At 42.7% G+C, this 18,168-nt stretch overlaps 2 protein-coding genes across 2 annotated transcripts in view; both read right to left on the bottom strand.

The window, feature by feature from the left end:
- The window catches only part of LOC146599589 (Golgi apparatus membrane protein TVP23 homolog B), a 6,713-nt gene extending 6,529 nt beyond the window's left edge, over positions 1-184 (bottom strand). The window contains exon 1 of the mRNA XM_085298310.1: positions 121-184. Within this exon, the coding sequence (XP_085154436.1) occupies positions 121-132 (12 nt within the window). The 5' untranslated portion in view covers positions 133-184. The remainder of the gene's footprint in view (positions 1-120) is intronic.
- Positions 185-1,963: 1,779 nt separating this feature from the next.
- FBXW10B (F-box and WD repeat domain containing 10B) lies at positions 1,964-16,217 on the bottom strand. The gene is made up of 14 exons (XM_085298289.1): positions 15,725-16,217; positions 13,894-14,059; positions 12,552-12,766; positions 12,324-12,451; positions 11,156-11,278; positions 10,489-10,604; positions 9,809-10,012; positions 8,616-8,737; positions 7,913-8,061; positions 6,956-7,098; positions 6,036-6,194; positions 5,203-5,477; positions 4,043-4,231; positions 1,964-2,838 (listed from the first exon to the last, which is right to left on the bottom strand). Exons 1-14 carry the CDS (start codon positions 16,215-16,217, stop codon positions 1,964-1,966), a joined length of 3,357 nt encoding a protein of 1,118 aa, XP_085154415.1.
- Positions 16,218-18,168: the final 1,951 nt, after the last annotated feature.

Below are 18,168 nucleotides of genomic sequence, written 5' to 3'. Positions count from 1 at the left end.
CGCAATGAAACGGTTCGGTCTGGTCTGGTCTGGTCTGGTCTGGTCTGGTCTGGTCCGGTCTGGTCTGGTCCGGTCCGGTCCGGTCCGGTCCCGCCCCCGCGCGCCCGCCACCAGCCTCACCTGCCGCAGCATCGTTGGAGCCGCCGCACTTCCGCCTGCCTTGCTACGTCAACGGCCCAGGGCCAATCCCGACGCGCGCCGCGGCCGCTCGCCCGGGGGAGGTGGCCACGCGGCGCGTGCGCGCTGCGAGGAGCGGTGCGCGAGACGTGGCCGCCGCGCCGTCTGGTGCCGCGCGGGTGACGTCACGGGGGCGGTGCGCGAGGAGGCGTTGGGGACCGTTAGAGCCGTTACCGGTAGGCGCTGAGGGGGAGTGTTTCGGCGTCACACTCGGCCGGCTCCCGCCTCCTTCCCGTGTGGGGGCGGCTCGGCAGGGTCTGGGCCGTGCCGGAGGCTGGCGAGGCGGCAGGTGCTGAGGGCTTGGTGCTGCGATCTCCCGCCCGGCGCCTCTCCGTGCTCGGCGACCTGTCACGCAGCGCGGGGGCTGCGGGGTGGCCAGGCAACGGCAGTGTCGTGTCCCGCAGGGAAAGCAGTTTCCAGAGATACTGTGGCAACGGCTGTAGGGGTATTGTGTGCGCTAAAAGTAGGTGTCTGGTAAGGAGAGAGAAATAAACTGTCTGTTAAAGCCTGGGAGGAGACATGAGTCTTTGTTCACCTTGCAGAATGTGGCATGTCACAAAACTTAGGAAGCTCTGACAATTCTTTTTAAGTCTATGCTTTCTAAAATAGCTCATATAGTATATTTTGAGTTCACAGTAACTGTTGGCTGGAAAGCTCTCTAATCCAACCTCCTGCTGAGAGTGGGACTCTTGCCAACAGTAAATTGTGTCAGCCACAGATTTTTCTAGCTGAGCCTTGAAAACCTCAAAGGCTGGAGGCTCTTTCGGGTCTTAGGTAGCTGTTTGACTACTTCCTAAAAGAATGTTTTGCTCGTTTCTGCTATGTAATTGCTAAAATGTTATACACAATCTTTAAATAAACCATCAGTGAAAGAAACAGGAGGGATTTTTACCCTTAATACTGCTGATTGTGCACTCGTGTGTGAGTAGGGGATAAACCTGAATGTTATACATCACATAATGTTACATGATGTTCTCAAAAGAATGCATGAATGGCTCTATAGAAGGAGTACTTATGAGCTGGTGTAAGTACCCAACTACTAGTGAGAATGCACATAAGAGCACAAGGGAAGTTGAGAATTACCATTTCTTTGACTTGGAGCTACAATAAGTTGGTGTGTCTTGGACTGGACCAAAAGTGTGATAATAGGTACCAGAAGCAGTGGCCTGCAGTGTTCCACAAATCTGAATACTTAAGAGAATATCTACTGGATTTAATGGGATTTTGAGGATTGTTCCACCACAGAATGTGCGAGTGCTGAGAGTTTTGCTATAAGAAGCTTTCTGAACTGAGATTTGAATGAAGGACTAGGAGAGTTTCTGAACACTCGGTTGTGGAAGGCACGGAGCAACCTGCTCCAGCTGACCCTGCAGGAGCAGGGGGCTGGAGCAGATGATCTCTAAAGTTCCCTTTTAACTCCAACTATTCTGTGATTCACAAGTAAAATTCTGTAATTTAAAATTGACTAAATCCCCATAGAACCTGATAATAGTAGGAATGTTTTTATTTGAATACAGTTAAACCGTTTCTTCAGTAATACTTGTCTTTAAACAACAATGCTGTGTCTATGGGAACAATAGGTCTAGCAAAATGTCAAATCCCCGGAGAGGAGTCACCCCATTGGCTGCCTTCACAAATACTTAATTATGCCAATAATACTGTTTAGAAAAAAATAATAGAGGTTTTTTTACATTTATTTATAACCGGAGGGATCATGAGAAGATAGTATATTTGAGAAGCCCCAGAATCCTCAGATGCTGGTGGTTTGTTGAACTAACAGATTATCTCAGATAAATGTATTGAGGCCAAGTTCAGGAGCAGCTATTTTCCCCTCCTTGGTAAAAGAATCTATAGGAAGGCCTCTAATTTTCCTTAACCAGGCCTTCTTGCGCACTTTTTGTTGGTCTTCTATGAGTTTTGTCTGGTTTGACTGATACTGAACTGTTGTAGCTTTCTGATACGCCACCCTCTGTTTTCTTGTCAGAAGCCTGAATCCACTGTTAATCCGATAAGGGTCTGCAGCATATTGAAGAAAGGGCTTTTTTTTCCTGGAAACCGGTTTAGTTTTCACTTGTACAATCATGGGTGTTGATTTAATTGGTTCAGAGGAAGTTGTAAAGTGGCCAATAAGCTGAACCCCAACGTCAGGTAGGGGAATGACTTTACCATAGCCACTGTGAGCTTGCTTTTCTTCCGGCATGCCACAGTATGACTTGGGACTTACAATGGAGGGAGCAGGAATGGAGGACTTCACGGTGGGTCCGTGCAAAGAGTTTATTAGCTTGAGCTGCAGCTTTTTGGTTTCAAAGGGTGTCGAAATTCTTTTCGTGGTCAGAGAGTCACTGTCAGATCTCATGTGTTGGAGCTGGACTGACTGATCCTTTTTGTGCTGCATGGGGGTTTTATATATTTTCATTTTTTCAGAGTGTTCTTGCTGATGCAGTGAAGGTTCCCACGCTTCTGTGACTGTTGGAGTATGCTGAATACTGGTGCCGACTAGTGCTGACTTACAGCTATTCTGCAGTGTGTTCACAGTTAAGAGTATCTGGTTAGGGGACATTGGACAGCTTGGGCCCCTTTGCTTTTTATACTGTAAAGTGGCTTCTGTCCTGTCGGCATGTGCAGGTGCATAGAGGGAAGAGCCATATTCAGATTCACCGTCTGTTTTCAAACAAACAAACAAACACTGAATATAGTTGAAGTCAAGCATAGTTCTTGTGATCTTGGGCAGGGTACTAGTCTAAGGAGGGATAGGGTTGCTTGCTGGATTGACAGGCATATGGAGAGTCCAAGTTTAGCTACAGAACAGACAGTGTAAGAAACTGCAAGCCAATGATGCCCATTTCGGTTTGTTCAGCCTTAGCCTCACTACTGATGCTGCTAACCTCTGCCTTTCTCATGCCATGGTTTGTGCATTGGAAAAAGGATTAAAGACAAGTCACTTTCTGAGAGATGTCTCTCAAATAGCCAGTGTCTGAAAACCATGTTTACTAATCAGAGCTTAATTTGAATTAGAAATCACAAGACATGCTTCATAACTTACTTTTGATATCTCAGGTTATTTAGGGAGTGATATCTGATGTATGATACACCAAGATGGATTGTGTGATTATGTCCTCAACTAAGAAATAGAGATTTTAACAAATACTGTATAGGACACTCAGTACCATGGCCTTGCCATAGCAGTTCACTTCATCACTTTGTTTTGCAATGCCATGCTATTTGCATGTCCTTGTTTTGCAATACTGTTCTGTTTTTCAATCTCATTAATTGAAACTTCTGCCCTGTGGAAATGTATTTCATACAGCGCTAATTTATAGCTCTGAAAAGCAGAATACAGGAAAATAAACTAAAGAAAATCATTACTCCTTGTCCTTCAGTTCCAGAATTTAGAACTGTTTAATCTGCAGATACATGTGGCCCTGCATCTCGGTTACAGGCACTGTGAATTTGGGGTTGGAGACATTCAGCTGATCTAAGCTGTTCGGTTGATTTCACAGTCTATCTTTCTTAGACTCTGAGATTTCTGTACAATTACCGACAGGTTCTGAAACTAAAATCTGGGAAAAAATACAAATTAAGGAAAAAATGCAATATGGCCAAAGACCATGTTTGTGATCAGTGCTATCTCATTTTCAAGTTTCAGGTTACCATGTCACTGTTGGCTAGCTGAGAAAATTTTCCCAAAACTTATTTTTTAAAATGATTTTCTGAGTAACTGATACTGATCTGTTTTACCAGCTGCAAAACTTTCATCCAGAGTGATCTCTTCTAGAGATCATTACTTTTTCTTTAATTAATTCATTTATCTTAGAGACACTCATTTTAAGAATTACTGTCGTATCTGGCTTTAAAGAGTTCTTACCAGTATCTGCCAGTGTTCTTGCAGAATATGCTCTTGTTGACTTTTCTGAGTCAATCATATGGGGCTGTTGGTTACCAGGAATTAAAAGGTTTTTCTGCTGCTGTGCCTGAATAGTATAAGATTTTGTGCTTTTGAGCAAATTTTGCTGTGGCTGGCAAGCTGCTAATTTCATCAGTTCATAATGGAGAGCTAGAAAAGAGAAGAATAAATAATCTCTGAAAACTTTGATGGTGTTGATTTCCTCCTGCCCCCTGCTTTTTTTTTTTTTTAATATGTCATAACTGATAGAATTTCAAGTCCTTACCATTTTGCCTCTTATCACAGCTTCTAAAAGTCTAGGTTTTATAAATAACTCCATAAGTATTTGATTAGGGAAAAAAAAACATCATAGACAATTCAAAGATAATACAGCAAATGCTGATTTTTTAAAATATTAATATTAAATGTATATGTATATAACTTTTATATATATTTTTTTCAAGTAAAATTAACATATAGTTAATTCCCTGTTTGTTTCCTGCTTCTGCAAACTGGATCTTTCAGCAAATAGAGCTACATCAGAGAAGTTTTTGATGGTCTAAAAAGTATGACAGCTTTCTTAGCCCATCACTTTATTTACAATACGAGTTTGAATGCAGAGCTGATGATTTGTTATAAATACTGTATTAAATACCTGCAGACTTTAAAAATTTATATATATGTAATATATATGTATATATGTAATAGTTTAAAAGGTGCCAGTTCATGTGCAGTTGCATTTCCCAATGGTGGCAGATTCTGAATGCAGGTGCTCTTACAACTTTCGGGGCGGGGGGGAGAAGGTTAATAAATAATTCAAGCATTGAGTCAGCTGCGTATTTCAGTGCACACTAGGTATAAGAATATGAATACTAACATTGATTTCAGTTGGAAAATGACAGAGACTGTCTTGATTAATGTGCTGAATTTATACCAAACCTTCTTTCCAAAAATGTGTAATTTCTAAGCTTTTGTAAAGCCTTTGCAGAACCATTGAGATGCAGCAGCACGTCTACCAGATTGCTCTGTAAAGAGTGGAGAATCTGCATATTGATTAAGATGAAGGTAGTGGGTACTTGAAACTATTTCAAAACTTATTTTAGAAATTGATGCCAGAGTATTGCAAAGACTGTATGTATTACTTTGAGACATTCCACAGCCTTTTGATGACCGGCAACAGATCAAGTAAGATAGCATTAGCTGGTCAGCGTCTTTCATCTCCAGAGGAAGCTGGTATGTCTTCTGTCTGACTTTGTCATGTTTTACTTGCTGAAAGTGAACCGGTGTTTTGTTTGAAGGCCCTTTGCGCTGTTCCTTTTTCTTCCCTGCCATCTCCCGGTCAGTCTTTAACATATAGTTCCACTTGACATCCTCAAATTGGAACATCAGCAGACAGCTCAGTGCATTGATCACCATCCTGGAGAGCGGAAGGGAATGATATCAAAAGCATGAACTATCATTAGTAAATCAGTTATTATCTAATGGATCCATTTGCCTGTGTGTACTACAAACCTTGGGGTACTTAAACAGAAGCGAAGAAATTATTGCTTGTTTAAGGAAGAGACAAGCAGCAGCGATTACTTTATTTCTAGTCCCTACAATTAGACACTGCATATTCTAATTCATGTAGTTTGTATGAACTTTACAGGGTTCTTTCCATTCAACTCTAAGGCATAATTAATTTTTAAGATGAGACTTCCTGACAGTAGGCTGAGTTAGACCAGTAAAATGCCAAAAGAGATGGAAGTACCATGTTATTAGGGACATTTAAACCTAAATTGGAGAGGGAAGAAGAACTACTTTTACTCTAGAGGTAGGGATGTGAGGGAACCTGGAAGAATTTTCCATGATTGTTTTTATGAGAAACAGCAGGCCATGGAACAGGTAAAGGCCTCAGCTGGACAGTGTAATACACAGTTTTGCAAAGTAATCTACCTAATCAGTTCAGGGACTGATTGCAACTGTTACCACTAACCTATTTTCTGCAACACAGAAAGAGGATATGGGGTCCCCTCTGCTATTAGCCCTCATCACTTTCAGGCAGCTCCCAGTCAGGAAGTTAAATATACGAATCTTTCCATCAGCACAGCCACTGATGACTCTGAGATAGAGAAACTCCAGGAACAGAACTCCTCTGAAAACAAGACACACGAGTGTTGGTTTATTCATCACACTTTCATGAAGAAACTAGAGCAACAAATTCTCTTGTCTTGGATGAGATGCAAAATCTGTCTCCATCAACAAGTTAAAAAAAAATTTGCTGATCAAGACATTTAAAAGGCTTGGTAGTGAACTCCTTCAAAATCACTTCCACTTTTTGAAGAGTACTAAGATGACTATCCAAAGAAATAAAATAAAAGGAACAAAGCTCAGTGGACACCACCAGTGTCATTGTGTCCATCTGTTGCATTATAAATTGCATTTTTATGTTTAAGAAAGCAAATGAAAACAATCTGATGCTATAATTTTCACATTTTTAATATGCAATTAAAATATTACAAAGTGACATAATACACGGTAGGACTTTACAGCATATAACTCAGTCAAATTTCATATGTACATTATTTTCTATTCTTAATCGGATAGTGTGATATCCTAGTAAATATAGTTTGGGATCCTTGAAATATTGCACTGTAAAGGGTCACAGTCTTAATTCATCCTTGTTTGTGAGCAAGTGGTTACATATTTACATTTTAGGTTATTACAAGTCTGATAAACTGACAAACACTTGTTACTACCACCTATTGCTTTTTTAAGATAAAGACTGAGAGCAAGGATGTTTCAAATTCTAGGACTGCCAATTAAGGCATTTTTTGTTCCTATAAGAGAGATGTTTTCTTTACAGATTTATAGAGATCATTTATGGCTAACTTAAAAGACGTATGTGATTCCTACTTTGGGTGGCGGAAAGCTGTTAGGCCTCTCTTATGGTTTCCCAACATGCTCCATGCCAGGGCATATCCATCAGTGCTGCCCGTAACTAAGTGCCACTGATCAAAGGACAAGCACTTAACTGGACCTTGGTGCCCTTCTAATACCTGCAAAATAAAACAAATAGATGTAACACAGTATCAGCGTTCTGGATGTAAACATAGCAAGACAGCTTACAGCAGGCACAATACCATCTTCATAAAAGCTTTATCAGATATTAAAATATACCAATATAGGTAACTGTTGGTTTAATAGTCCCTAATAAGAAACGTTCTGGGCTTGCTGCTGCTGATTAGCTACTATCATGGAATTAACATCATTTTCCATAATCATTATATGTACTAAATATGTTATTGCATCGTAGAACTGCAGCCTTCTTCCCCTCAGGCAGAAAGTTTCTGTTCTTTCAGAGATGTGGACTAATGCTAATTCTAGACATCTCCTAAGATAATTAGCAATTCTGGCCTCAATCTTTGAATTGCAGAGCAGCTAGCCGGCTGCTTCAATTTTAACTGTTACTGGTTCTGAAAGCAACAATTTTCACATTTTGGACTAATGTGACCTTCCAACCCTTGAAGCTGTTGGTCAAACCCTCTCACTCCCTTCCCAGTTTGCCAGTGTTCATACAAAAACAGATTCTGCAAAGAACAGATAATAATGGAGGGTTGAGCAAGGTAAATCAAACTCCAGTTTAGAACTTGGCCAGTTGTCTGTAAACCAGTTTTTACAGTGTTCTCTCACCAATAATTCTGCAGTTTCTTTTGCCAATTTAGACTGCTGGTAGGGAAGAGGGCTTTTGTTTGTTTGTTTGTTTTTTCCTTCTTCTTGGACGGCTGTGGCGTAAACAGAAAGTCATGATAAACTAGCACAGAAAGTTTTTGACAATTTGGCGCAGAATCATCTACCTAAGAAGGAACTTACTTTGATCAGAGTTCCAGTGTCAGCATACCAGACTTTCACAAGTCCCTTGTCACAACCACTGACAATGTGGGTGCTATCCATTTTAACTACCCAAACGGTATTGTTGTGTTTCAGAGTCTTGAGGCATTTCCTGCTTTCCAAATCCCATACTGTTAGGAGTAAAAGGGAGAAATATTAAATATTCATGTTCCAATGTTAAGTTTTGCTGAGTACAATGTGAATTAGAAGATGTTACTGGAATTTCAGTTGCATGTTGTGCCTGCAGCTCAGCTTGGAGCCAGGTATTGACTTTTGAGTTTAATTATATGACTAAATTTTTAAATGCAAGGTCTAGAAAATGACATAGCCTTTTAATCCTTATTTTATAAATAAATAACAAAGAAGTCTCTGGCAAAGCTGAAAATTTATACCACTCTTCCAAGGCTTAGTCTAGCGCTGAAGGCACAAAGCCATTTAAAACTGAATAAAAGCAGAAATAATAAAAATTTATGCAATGACACAGTCAGACTCCATGTACGTGTGTGTGTGTAGGTGCACACACAACTTATTGTTCTGTAAGCAACAGTATGAGAAACTAAAATTCACCATCTGTTTTGTATATTTTCAGAATCATATACTTCATATATCACATTCATCATGACTCCAAGTAACTCTGCTGTTACCATTCACTTTTGACTGGGAGCCTCCTGGTCCCGACTCTCACCTTTCACCATCCCATCTTTGGCTCCTGACACAAACTTATGTTTGTATAAATCCAGGCAAGTGATGGTCCCTGAGTGACCATTGAAGATTTTCATACAAACACCACTGTATATATCCCAGCATCTACAAAGTAAAGACCAAAAAAGAAATCCAGTTATTAATAACTAAACTGATGCCTTATTCACTACTTGCTACTTCATGGGCCCAACTGTCCTCACATACACTCTGGGTTAAATCAGGACTCATTCAACTGTTCTACTGGAGCAATATGGGAACAATCAGATTAGCTTTTATATTAAATTTTTTCTCATGTAGTTTTTCATCCACCTCCAAACCTGCCTGGAAACTTGTCATTAGTTTTCAGCTCTAGCATAGTTTCCTTAAGATAGCCTTCAAATATACACTTTTTTAGATAACTTTATTTTTTTACTGGCTAATCTCAAGGTGACTTCTGTTGACTTTAGATAGAGAACTCAAACATACACATAAACATCCCTTCAGACTGGGGAAGGGCAAAGAGGACCCAGTTTGAATCGGTATAAACTTTTTCACTTAGAGTTAAATGCTGTCTTTGAGGAAGTTGTGCAGTTGCCACGGCAGAGCTGGACAACTGTTACTTCTTTTTTCACCCTTCAATATTGTGACATTACACGACGGACTTTTGAGATTTAGTGATAAGTAAGACCTAATAGCTGATCATCTCAACCACCTGTTTTAGTGTGCAGTACTTGGAAAGGAGCAGCTGTACTTTGCAAAGAAAGCTGTCTCTTCATTTTCTCCAAAGACCATGTGAAGGTGCACATGCCAGGGTCTTGAATCAACTTAGCACAAGAGGCCTTCTAAAGTGTCATGGAGAACTCCCAACCCCATTGAACTTGATGCTGACCATAGCAAAGCCAGAATTTTATTACAAGTGTATATTAGAAACATGTCTTGTTTTTTTAAGATATAACGATACACAAATTTTCCCAAAGTATCTTGCTATTTTAATCATTCAGTATTAGATGAAATTGTAAAATGAAGAAGCTGTCCTATGTGAGTGGAGGATATGTTTAGTTATCTAAACTCCTTTTTTTCATTATCCTAATGATGTGAAAGAAGATTCCTAAAGTTTGAGGTGGAAGGTTTAAAGTTGTTTTTTTCTGAATTTCCCAGGGGGCTGGTATCCTGAGGCACATTCCTAGAGCTCCTCACCTGATGCTGAGATCAAAGCTTGCGCTGAGAACAAATCCTTCCTTCTCATTGAGGTACAGTGCTTTGATGCTCCCAGCATGGCCAGAGAGCAGAGGAGGCACTTCTTTCATTTCCAGCACACCAAGAAACCTCACTTTTCGGTCTGCAGAGCCAACAGCTACCAAGTTTCCACCACTGTAGTGAATTACTCTGTTTGGGTCTGATCTGAATAAAAAGCAGTGATTGAGGTGAGCTTTAGCTAGATAATAATGTCTAATAGGTCTCATCAGGCTGTTGCAGTTATTGACAGGAATTTCTGTGATACTCAATGCTGAATTATAAAGCAAGCTGATGGACAACATGCTTAGGTATATGAATCCTTTGCAGGGCATCACAAGCAAAGTTCATAGTTTTGTATACCCAAGTTTGTATCTGGGGAGTAAGTTGAAGAGCGAAGGCTGTTCCTCTCAGCATCATGTCCTTTGTGACCTTCTGTGTATTGCTAGTCCTTTCATCTCTAAAAATGACTCAGCTTGGTATCTTATTAAAAAAAATGGATTATATACTGAAGATTCTCTAACACAGATCCTGAGAGATCCTTTTCGAGCCACCCATTCCCTCAGAGGGATCTGACAGATTTTCTGAAGCCTCTCTTTGGCCCTACAGGATTAGTACAGAAAGCAGCTAGGTAGCCTACGTACTGGTCCGTGAGGACACGAATGTTGTAGGAGCCACAGAAGACATTTCTCTCTTCCAGCTGGATGGTGTTAGTTTGCAGGCCATGATAAGCTAATTGCAGATTATCTTCTTCCTCCTCCTCCAGCTAGAAAGAGAAATGCAAAAACATTAACCAGGGGGGAAAGAGTGCAGTATTACTCCATAGTACCTATTAGCTCAATTCGCTCTGTGCTGTTGAGCTTAACAGAGATGGAAAATGTCCATAGGGAACACCCAGTGTGCAGGAACTTCCCAATTAGTACAGAAGCAAGGGTTGCTCTCTGTATGTCGTTCAGTGGCAACAAGTGGAATTCCTGATAATTGCACCCCTTATTCTTTGGAGAAAATACCATGTCCTTGTGATGCTGCCCAACCTTGCCAGCGCCCCAGGCTTTGAGACTATTTGTGGCACTGTGGGGAAGCATTAGTACAATCTCCTTTCAGAGATGCAGACCCCCTCCCTTGCAAAGGAAGGCTGAGCAAGTATTGATCCTTGTGAATTGCTCGTGATGATGCAAGCCAGAAGGAGGAGTAGGAGAAGAGCAAAGCTGCACCTAATACACAATCTAGTCTTCTAAGATCGCTGTGTCCTCCTCCCTCCCGAAATGCTGAAACATAGGACCTACAGAAAGCAAACCACCTTCAGCATACCTTCATTTTACTGCTCCATTTGTGGTCTTTCACTTGGATGACATCTCCTGCTTTGTTTAACCGTGGAATTGTCACATTGACTATTTTAGCATAGTTGGAAACCACTCCCCTAGGGCATGATCCCTGGAATAAACCAATACAATCAGCACTGTCACTGCAAAGCCTACGCGTGCAAAAGATACTGCTCATGTGCTTGATCTCCATGCAATGCTGAAGTTATGTGCAAAGCTGAACTGCACACACTGACTTGTACTTCGGCAAAATTGCCATGTCCTCATGATTCTGCTTAAGAGCACTGAGTTGCATTTACCACTTTATTGGTATAAGATTTAACTTCTTATGAAAAAATATGGGGGGGGTTTTCAAACTCAGGAGTCTTTAGCTTTCAATAAGCTGCAAAGTTTTTACATTTTAATGGGGTCAGTTTCAAAGAACATCTCATCTTTAATGACTGCTCAGTTGATTTAGAATCCCCATACATTCTGAGATGTGAAAGGCTCTCAGCAAATCTTTATAAATATATGATCGCTTAAGGTTCATTTTTAATGCATAGAACCTTTCATTAAATCTGCGTTGAGTATTAGCAGAAAGCTGAGATTTCCATGCTGTCTTCCCAAATAATAGCATGCACTCAGGCATATAATCCCTAACTTTGGGGGATTTGCTTTTACTCTTAACTTAGTCTATGGTAGATCTGCATTAACGAGGGCAAACCTTTACCTCAAGTTCTGCTCGACTGTGTCCCAACCACCAGCTCACTTCTTGCGAGAAAACCCAGCTTCTTCATGTTCCTATGTGACACTAATAAAGCTCACTGTTGCAGCTGCCCCAGGGAGTTACTGCAGCTTTGCATCCTATCACTGGCTGCTGAAAGCCTAGTATTTTTATTTCTGACCAAGCTTTGTTTACTTCATTATAAATTCTTGATGGTCCAATTTTAGAGCTACAGACTCTCTAAATGTCGATAAAGCCCATTCTGTTGTGCTTGCTTATGACCATATGAACATGTAATCCAGCTTAGCTCTGCAGAATGAGAAAGGAGGAAGAAGGAACAGGATGAAGTCAAGAAGTGACCTCCAGAAAAGGCACTTCCATCTAACGGCCTGGGCAGTGAGAGAAAATATTCTTTTTAAAGTGCATGATAACAGTAGAAGCCCAGACCCCATACCTGCAAAAACAGGATCTCCTCCTGTATTATTTTTTCTGACATATGTTCCCTCTTGACTTCCTTGGCCAGGAAAGCCCAACATTTACTCACAGCTGCACATGTGTTGAGGGATTTTCGATCCAGAAGCCCTGAGGAATTAAAAGGACAGAGTGGCTAATCCCTACACACATTAGAGGCCACCTCTGAGCCTTAGAAGAAACCATCCCTGGAAAATTAGAGGACCTTTACCCAGGATGTACTTGGACAGGTGAATTGGCAGGTAGCGAATGAAGTCCTTGTACTTGTTGATATGGGAGATTGACTGTAGAGATGACGGAACCACCGTGGCACCTGGAGCAACTGAGGACACAACAGATGACTTATCCACCATACCAGGACCCTTCTGGAAGACATACTCACTGTTTAGGGGACAGACAGACACTGTTGATAGCTGACCACCTAGAAGACAATGGAATTGACAAGCTATAAGTGTTTGAGCTTTGGACTGTATTAATGATCCAGTTGTTAGTCATGCAATACAAGAGCCAATTGGCTTTAAGCCAACTTTTGAAAATCCCTTCAGTAACATACAGTTCCAAAGAAAATGATGGGCCTTGTCACACTATGGGAGCAGAGAGTACTCAATGTCTTGAAGAACAGTTCACACTCTCCGTCACGGGGCTTGAAGGTGCAGATATGTGGGATGCTAACTCTTCTCAGCTATCACTGCCCTGAAAGGTATTGAGAGCTCTTCATAGATGGAAAAAAATGGGTGATTTGCTATGCCATAGAACACCCTAGCTGGGCATGCTGGAAATGCAATGTGGCGTTTTTCTTCTTAAAAATAGAAGATACTTTCTCTACCTCTTCCACTTCTATCTATAGGAATCACCAGCACAGACCGAGGTCTGTCCTGATCTTTTAAGAGGAATATCAAAACACCCTTGTGCCAAGAACATAGCACTCTTTTCTGAAAGGAGTGTGAGACCCTCTCATCTTACATCCGTTGGATTTTCTTTCATGAAAATACAGTTTTATTCATGATATTGCAGAAGGAAAAAAAATCTCTCCTGTCCAAGGTAACGGAAAAGTAAACACAGCAAATGCCTTTCTCATATTATTGGGGGTTTTTTATGCTGTCCATAGACATCTCTAGCCTCTTTGTCAAATTGAAACCACCCTTGGTGTAAGGCTTTCCTTGCTTTTAGGTGCAACACAATCCACAATGCTGGATTATAGAGTTCAGATTGTGCTGGTGGAACACCTTCAACCTTACCGAACAACATCTTGCCATACTCAATGAGCAAAAGGGCCATACCATATTCTCCATCTCAGCTATAATATTGCGCTTCCAGCGCCTCAACAAATTTGGGACTCAGAGCAAAGAAACACCTGTTGAATGACATAATCTCTCCTTGTACCAGACTTCCTTGAACTTTCCAGCAAAGTATTGTCATAATATACTCTGCCTTTTTGCAAAATGATCCCAGAAAATAACAGTTGCTAGACAGCGCCAGTTGTTAATGTTCCAGTTCCCTAGAAACACTGTAGATTTTCTCCAATATTAAATATTCAGGTAGTGATATTTATATTACCAAACTGGTTGATTTTTGCAGATGAGACTCTGCTTGCAAGGGCTGCAGATGAAGTGTCAACAGATTGGAAAGCAAAATGAATCCGGCAGCTGGGTTGAGGATGACTGTAGTCTTTGACGCTGTTTAGGGCTGTAGGAGGTGATTCATCTGTGTCTTCTTTATCTGGAAGAATTAAGTGAAGAGTCAAAATCTACAGTCACAATGGGCATCTTAAAAATGAATTAAGGGACTGCAGAAATTAGAATAGAAAGTATATTAAGTGTATAATATGGATATTGTGTTGTATTATTTATTCCATCACTTCTACCTACGCAGAACTAGTCTCTTCAGTGTTTTCTCTGGTGTGGTTCTCGTTACTTAAGGAACTCAGTTGACAATCACTCCTTCTAAGATCTGTTGCCCAGGAGAACTCACGTTAGGAAGTTTTTTCATTACGTTGTTGTCATCTGTACACACTGTAGGCTATACTCCTTTTTAATGATCACCTCTTTTAGACAATTACTATGCACTCTGAAGCTGCTTACAGGCTGGCACCGCAAGGGAGAGTAGGTCCTTGGAGGATAGCATTGGGTCAGGGTAAAGCTGCCAGTCCTGAACCCCATCTGTCTCTATGTCCTTCTGCCAGGAAGGCCCCGTTTCCTGCACAGTTTGTGTCGACTCCCTCTGCTTTGCCCACTTATTTCCTACAGCTGGAAAGATCAGAGGTCTAAGTGATATGGGATTTGCAGTGTAACCAGAAGGTTAATAGTGTGAGGCAAATAAAGCTACAATTAATAGTTAATATTGGCTGAACTGCTGCTTTCAGCAGTTGTCCTTTGCACTGCATGGAGCATTTTGCTCCATATAATAAAACATCTGCTTAAGAAGGGAACGGCCAGAGCAGCAACAGCAGGAGCTGCCTGACTGCTGCAGATGACAAAAAGAAACTGAGACCCTATGGCTAGACAACATTACATTCATCTTTAGCACCATCCCTGGATCGTGGTACTTGTATTCTAGGGCTAGGTCCTCTTTGCCCAGCTTCAAAAGCAGTTGCCTTCACCTTACCTGAAATTCAGCCAGCTTGTAAGGTCTCAGCTAAAAGAAATAGAGAGGAACTGTGTAGTTCAGGGGAATCCAGCATAGTTCCCCAGTGGCCCCTAGCAGAGCAGTGTCTTTCTTATCTACACTGATAATGTCAACAGAAACCAAAAGGTAAACTGTCACATCATCAGAGCGACCAAAAAGAAAACTTGATGCTGTTTATTACTGAAAGTTTTCTGTGGGAGTCTCTCCTAGATCAAAACAAAAGTTCCCTGGGCCACATCTTCAGCTGTTGAAGCAGGACACAGACCTGGTTGCTGTGAAAGCAATTTTTTGGTCCACTATTTTCTGCCTGATAAGAAGTAAATTACAAAAATCAGTTGAAGATCTGTCTTACATCATTATATTTCCATATATAATATGGAATTATAATATATGTAATATACATATATATTATATACTTTTACCTGACTCAGACAAGAATATTTGTCCCATGGATCCTATGTATAGCCAAAGTTAATAGGTAAAAGGGGAAGAGCTTTAGGCTAAGTTTTGTGACCTTGAGTGTCTAGTTAGTAACTGATCCGTGAATCCTGCCACATTGGCTTCATCCATGTCTTATACACGCTGGAGCTATGCTGAGTGTCGTCAGATGACAGTCTAGCCCCCCAGAGCTCTGTACTTTTTGATGCTACAAAGAATCAGAGAGTCTGGATCTGGCCCTATGATTTCATCTTGACGTCAGTGAATATTAGTGCCCGGTGGCACGTGAGAGCTCACCTCTCCCATCACTATCCTGCTTACCTGTTCTCACAAGGATAATTTGCTCTCGCACCAGGTCAGCTGCTGTAAGCAGTAACTTGGCATCACACAGTTTCAGTAAGAGCAGAATGTAGTTTGTTTTAGTCCAGTAGCTGCTTTTTGCAAACCACCACCACGTGTCCTGCATCTCTTGCTCTAGCCTTTGTGGATCTAAAGCTCCATTGGAACTGGAGATGTTCCAATCTCTGAGGCTGTAGCTGATTTGAGAGCGCACATAAGTGAAATCCTTCTCCTGAGTCACCCTCAGAAGTTTCTCGGTGTAGCTGAGTAAACTGAAACTGTCAAAACGCTTGATGATGCCCAGCAGGAACTTCCTCTGGGTGAGCATGCCGGCTCGCAGGAACCACTCCTTGGTGGAAAATATCCTCCAGGCCAAGACACAGGTCTCACAGGTTTCACACACGGGCACAAGGTCTGTTTCCTTCCCACATCGCAGACTAGGAGCAGAGTACAGGCTGTACTGCTGCATCTCCATTGCTCCAGCTGCCCTCCCAGGATCAAGTGCAGCTCAGGGACAGCAGCTCAAACTAGAGAGCCTGGAATCCAGGAGCCTGCAGCTGGCCACCTGCCTGCCTCCTGCATGGCCCTGTGCAGGGATGGGGGCACAAGGGGATGGGAGCCTCAGCCCAGCATAGGAAAAAAACCTGTAGGTTCAGAGGCCTCAGTTCAGTGTAGGATGGAGGCTCGCAGGGATGGACACCTGTATGTTTGGAGGCCTCAGCCCAGCATGTGATGGAGACCCACAGGGGTGAAGGCACATGGGTTCAGGGGCTCATCTGCTGTCAGATGGAGGCACACAGGCACACAGATTTGGAAGGCTGCAGGTTCAGAGACTTCAGGCCAGCAGGGGATAGAGATCCTTGGGGATGGAGATCCACAGGTTGGGAAGCTTCAGCCCCGCCCACGATGGAAGCCCGCAGGGACGGAGACTTGCAGGTTCGGAGGCCTCAGCACTGTGTAGCATGGAGACCCATGAGGATGGCGACCCAGCAGGAGCCAGCGCAGCCCGCGCTGCCTGGGAGCGCAGCCGGGAGCACAGCACAGCCGGGAGCGCAGCCGGGAGAGCAGCTCGCAGCGCAGCGCAGCCGGGAGCGCAGCTCACAGCACAGTGCTGGGAGCGCAGCCGGGAGCACAGCTCACAGCACAGTGCTGGGAGCGCAGTCGGGAGCGCAGCCGGGAGAGCAGCTCGCAGCGCAGCGCAGCCGGGAGCGCAGCCGGGAGCACAGCTCACAGCACAGTGCTGGGAGCGCAGCCGGGAGCGCAGGTCGCAGCGCAGCGCAGCGCGGCGCAGGCGGGAGCGCAGCTCGCAGCGTCCGCGGCTGCTAGGAGACACCCGCTACCGTAAACCTCCACCCGCCCGCGCCACCCGCCGTATTGCCTCTATAATATCGCCACGCCAGAGCGACGGCCCCCGCCAGCATCGAGTCACACGGCCGAGTTTTACAGTTCCGGCAGCATTTCTGCCCAGCAAGGCTGTGTCACTCGATGAGCATTTATATATGTATGTGTGTATGTATATACAGATACACACACACAGATATATAATTTATTTATTTTTGCATGTCTTGTTTTGATGAGTTGTGCCCAGGAGAGCAAGGCAAATCTTAAAGTTACTGAATTTGGACTGTATAGAGCCTATTCACGTTCTTAATGTTCCATTTTAGAAGAGCGGTTACGATGACTGTTTGCTGAATCTTAAAATGGGAAGGAAGGTGCCCAGCCCCAGCTGCCTGAGATGATCAGCCAGGAGATGAAAAGGCCAGGGGAGAAGGGGGGGGGGGGGAGGTCTATCTGCGCAGGGAGGATGAGGAGGCAGGTGGGCAGCCTGGCAGCCACGTGGTGCAGGGGCCCTGGAATAGAAGCTAACAGGGAAGTAAAGTAAACAGATGTAAAAAGCCTCTGGAAAGTGGGAGTATAATTGGCCTTTGTACACTGAAATGTTTGCTTTTATAGGCAGAGCCCTAGAGACAAAGTAAAATTGAACAGTGTTGATCCAGGGAGTATTTAAGAAGAGAGTGTGCGAAGTCCTCAAATACTTTGCAGTCAGCTTTTGTTGGTCAAAAACAAATATATTTTTAGTCTTCCCCCAGAATCCCAGCCTACCTTTGGTTGAAAGAAGACCTCATTTAATGACTTAATGAGTTAAAGCACACACAGAATAAGAGAAAACCAGGCTGGCTCATCTGTTGTTCAGAAGGTAGGAGGACAAATGAGATTACTAAAATGCTGTCCTCTGAAGAGACTAAGATAGTTTCTTTGGCAGATGAGCCCAAGTGGGAAAGCAGAAGAAAGCAGATCAGACCTCAAAGAGTTCCTCCCTCCTCAAGCACCCACTGGCTACCCACAAAGACAGACTCAAATGCATTACTGGGTCATGTACCTGGGTCTTGTTTTGTATGTGCCAGTAAATGCAAGTTTGGAGTTTC

Source organism: Rhea americana, unplaced genomic scaffold (genome assembly GCF_003343005.1).
Source record: "Rhea americana isolate MKP2758 unplaced genomic scaffold, rheAme1 scaffold_138, whole genome shotgun sequence".
Classification (NCBI taxonomy): Eukaryota; Metazoa; Chordata; class Aves; order Rheiformes; family Rheidae; genus Rhea; species Rhea americana.
The sequence above is the reverse complement of the archived record's forward strand: the minus strand, read 5'-3'. Positions and strand labels throughout refer to the sequence as shown.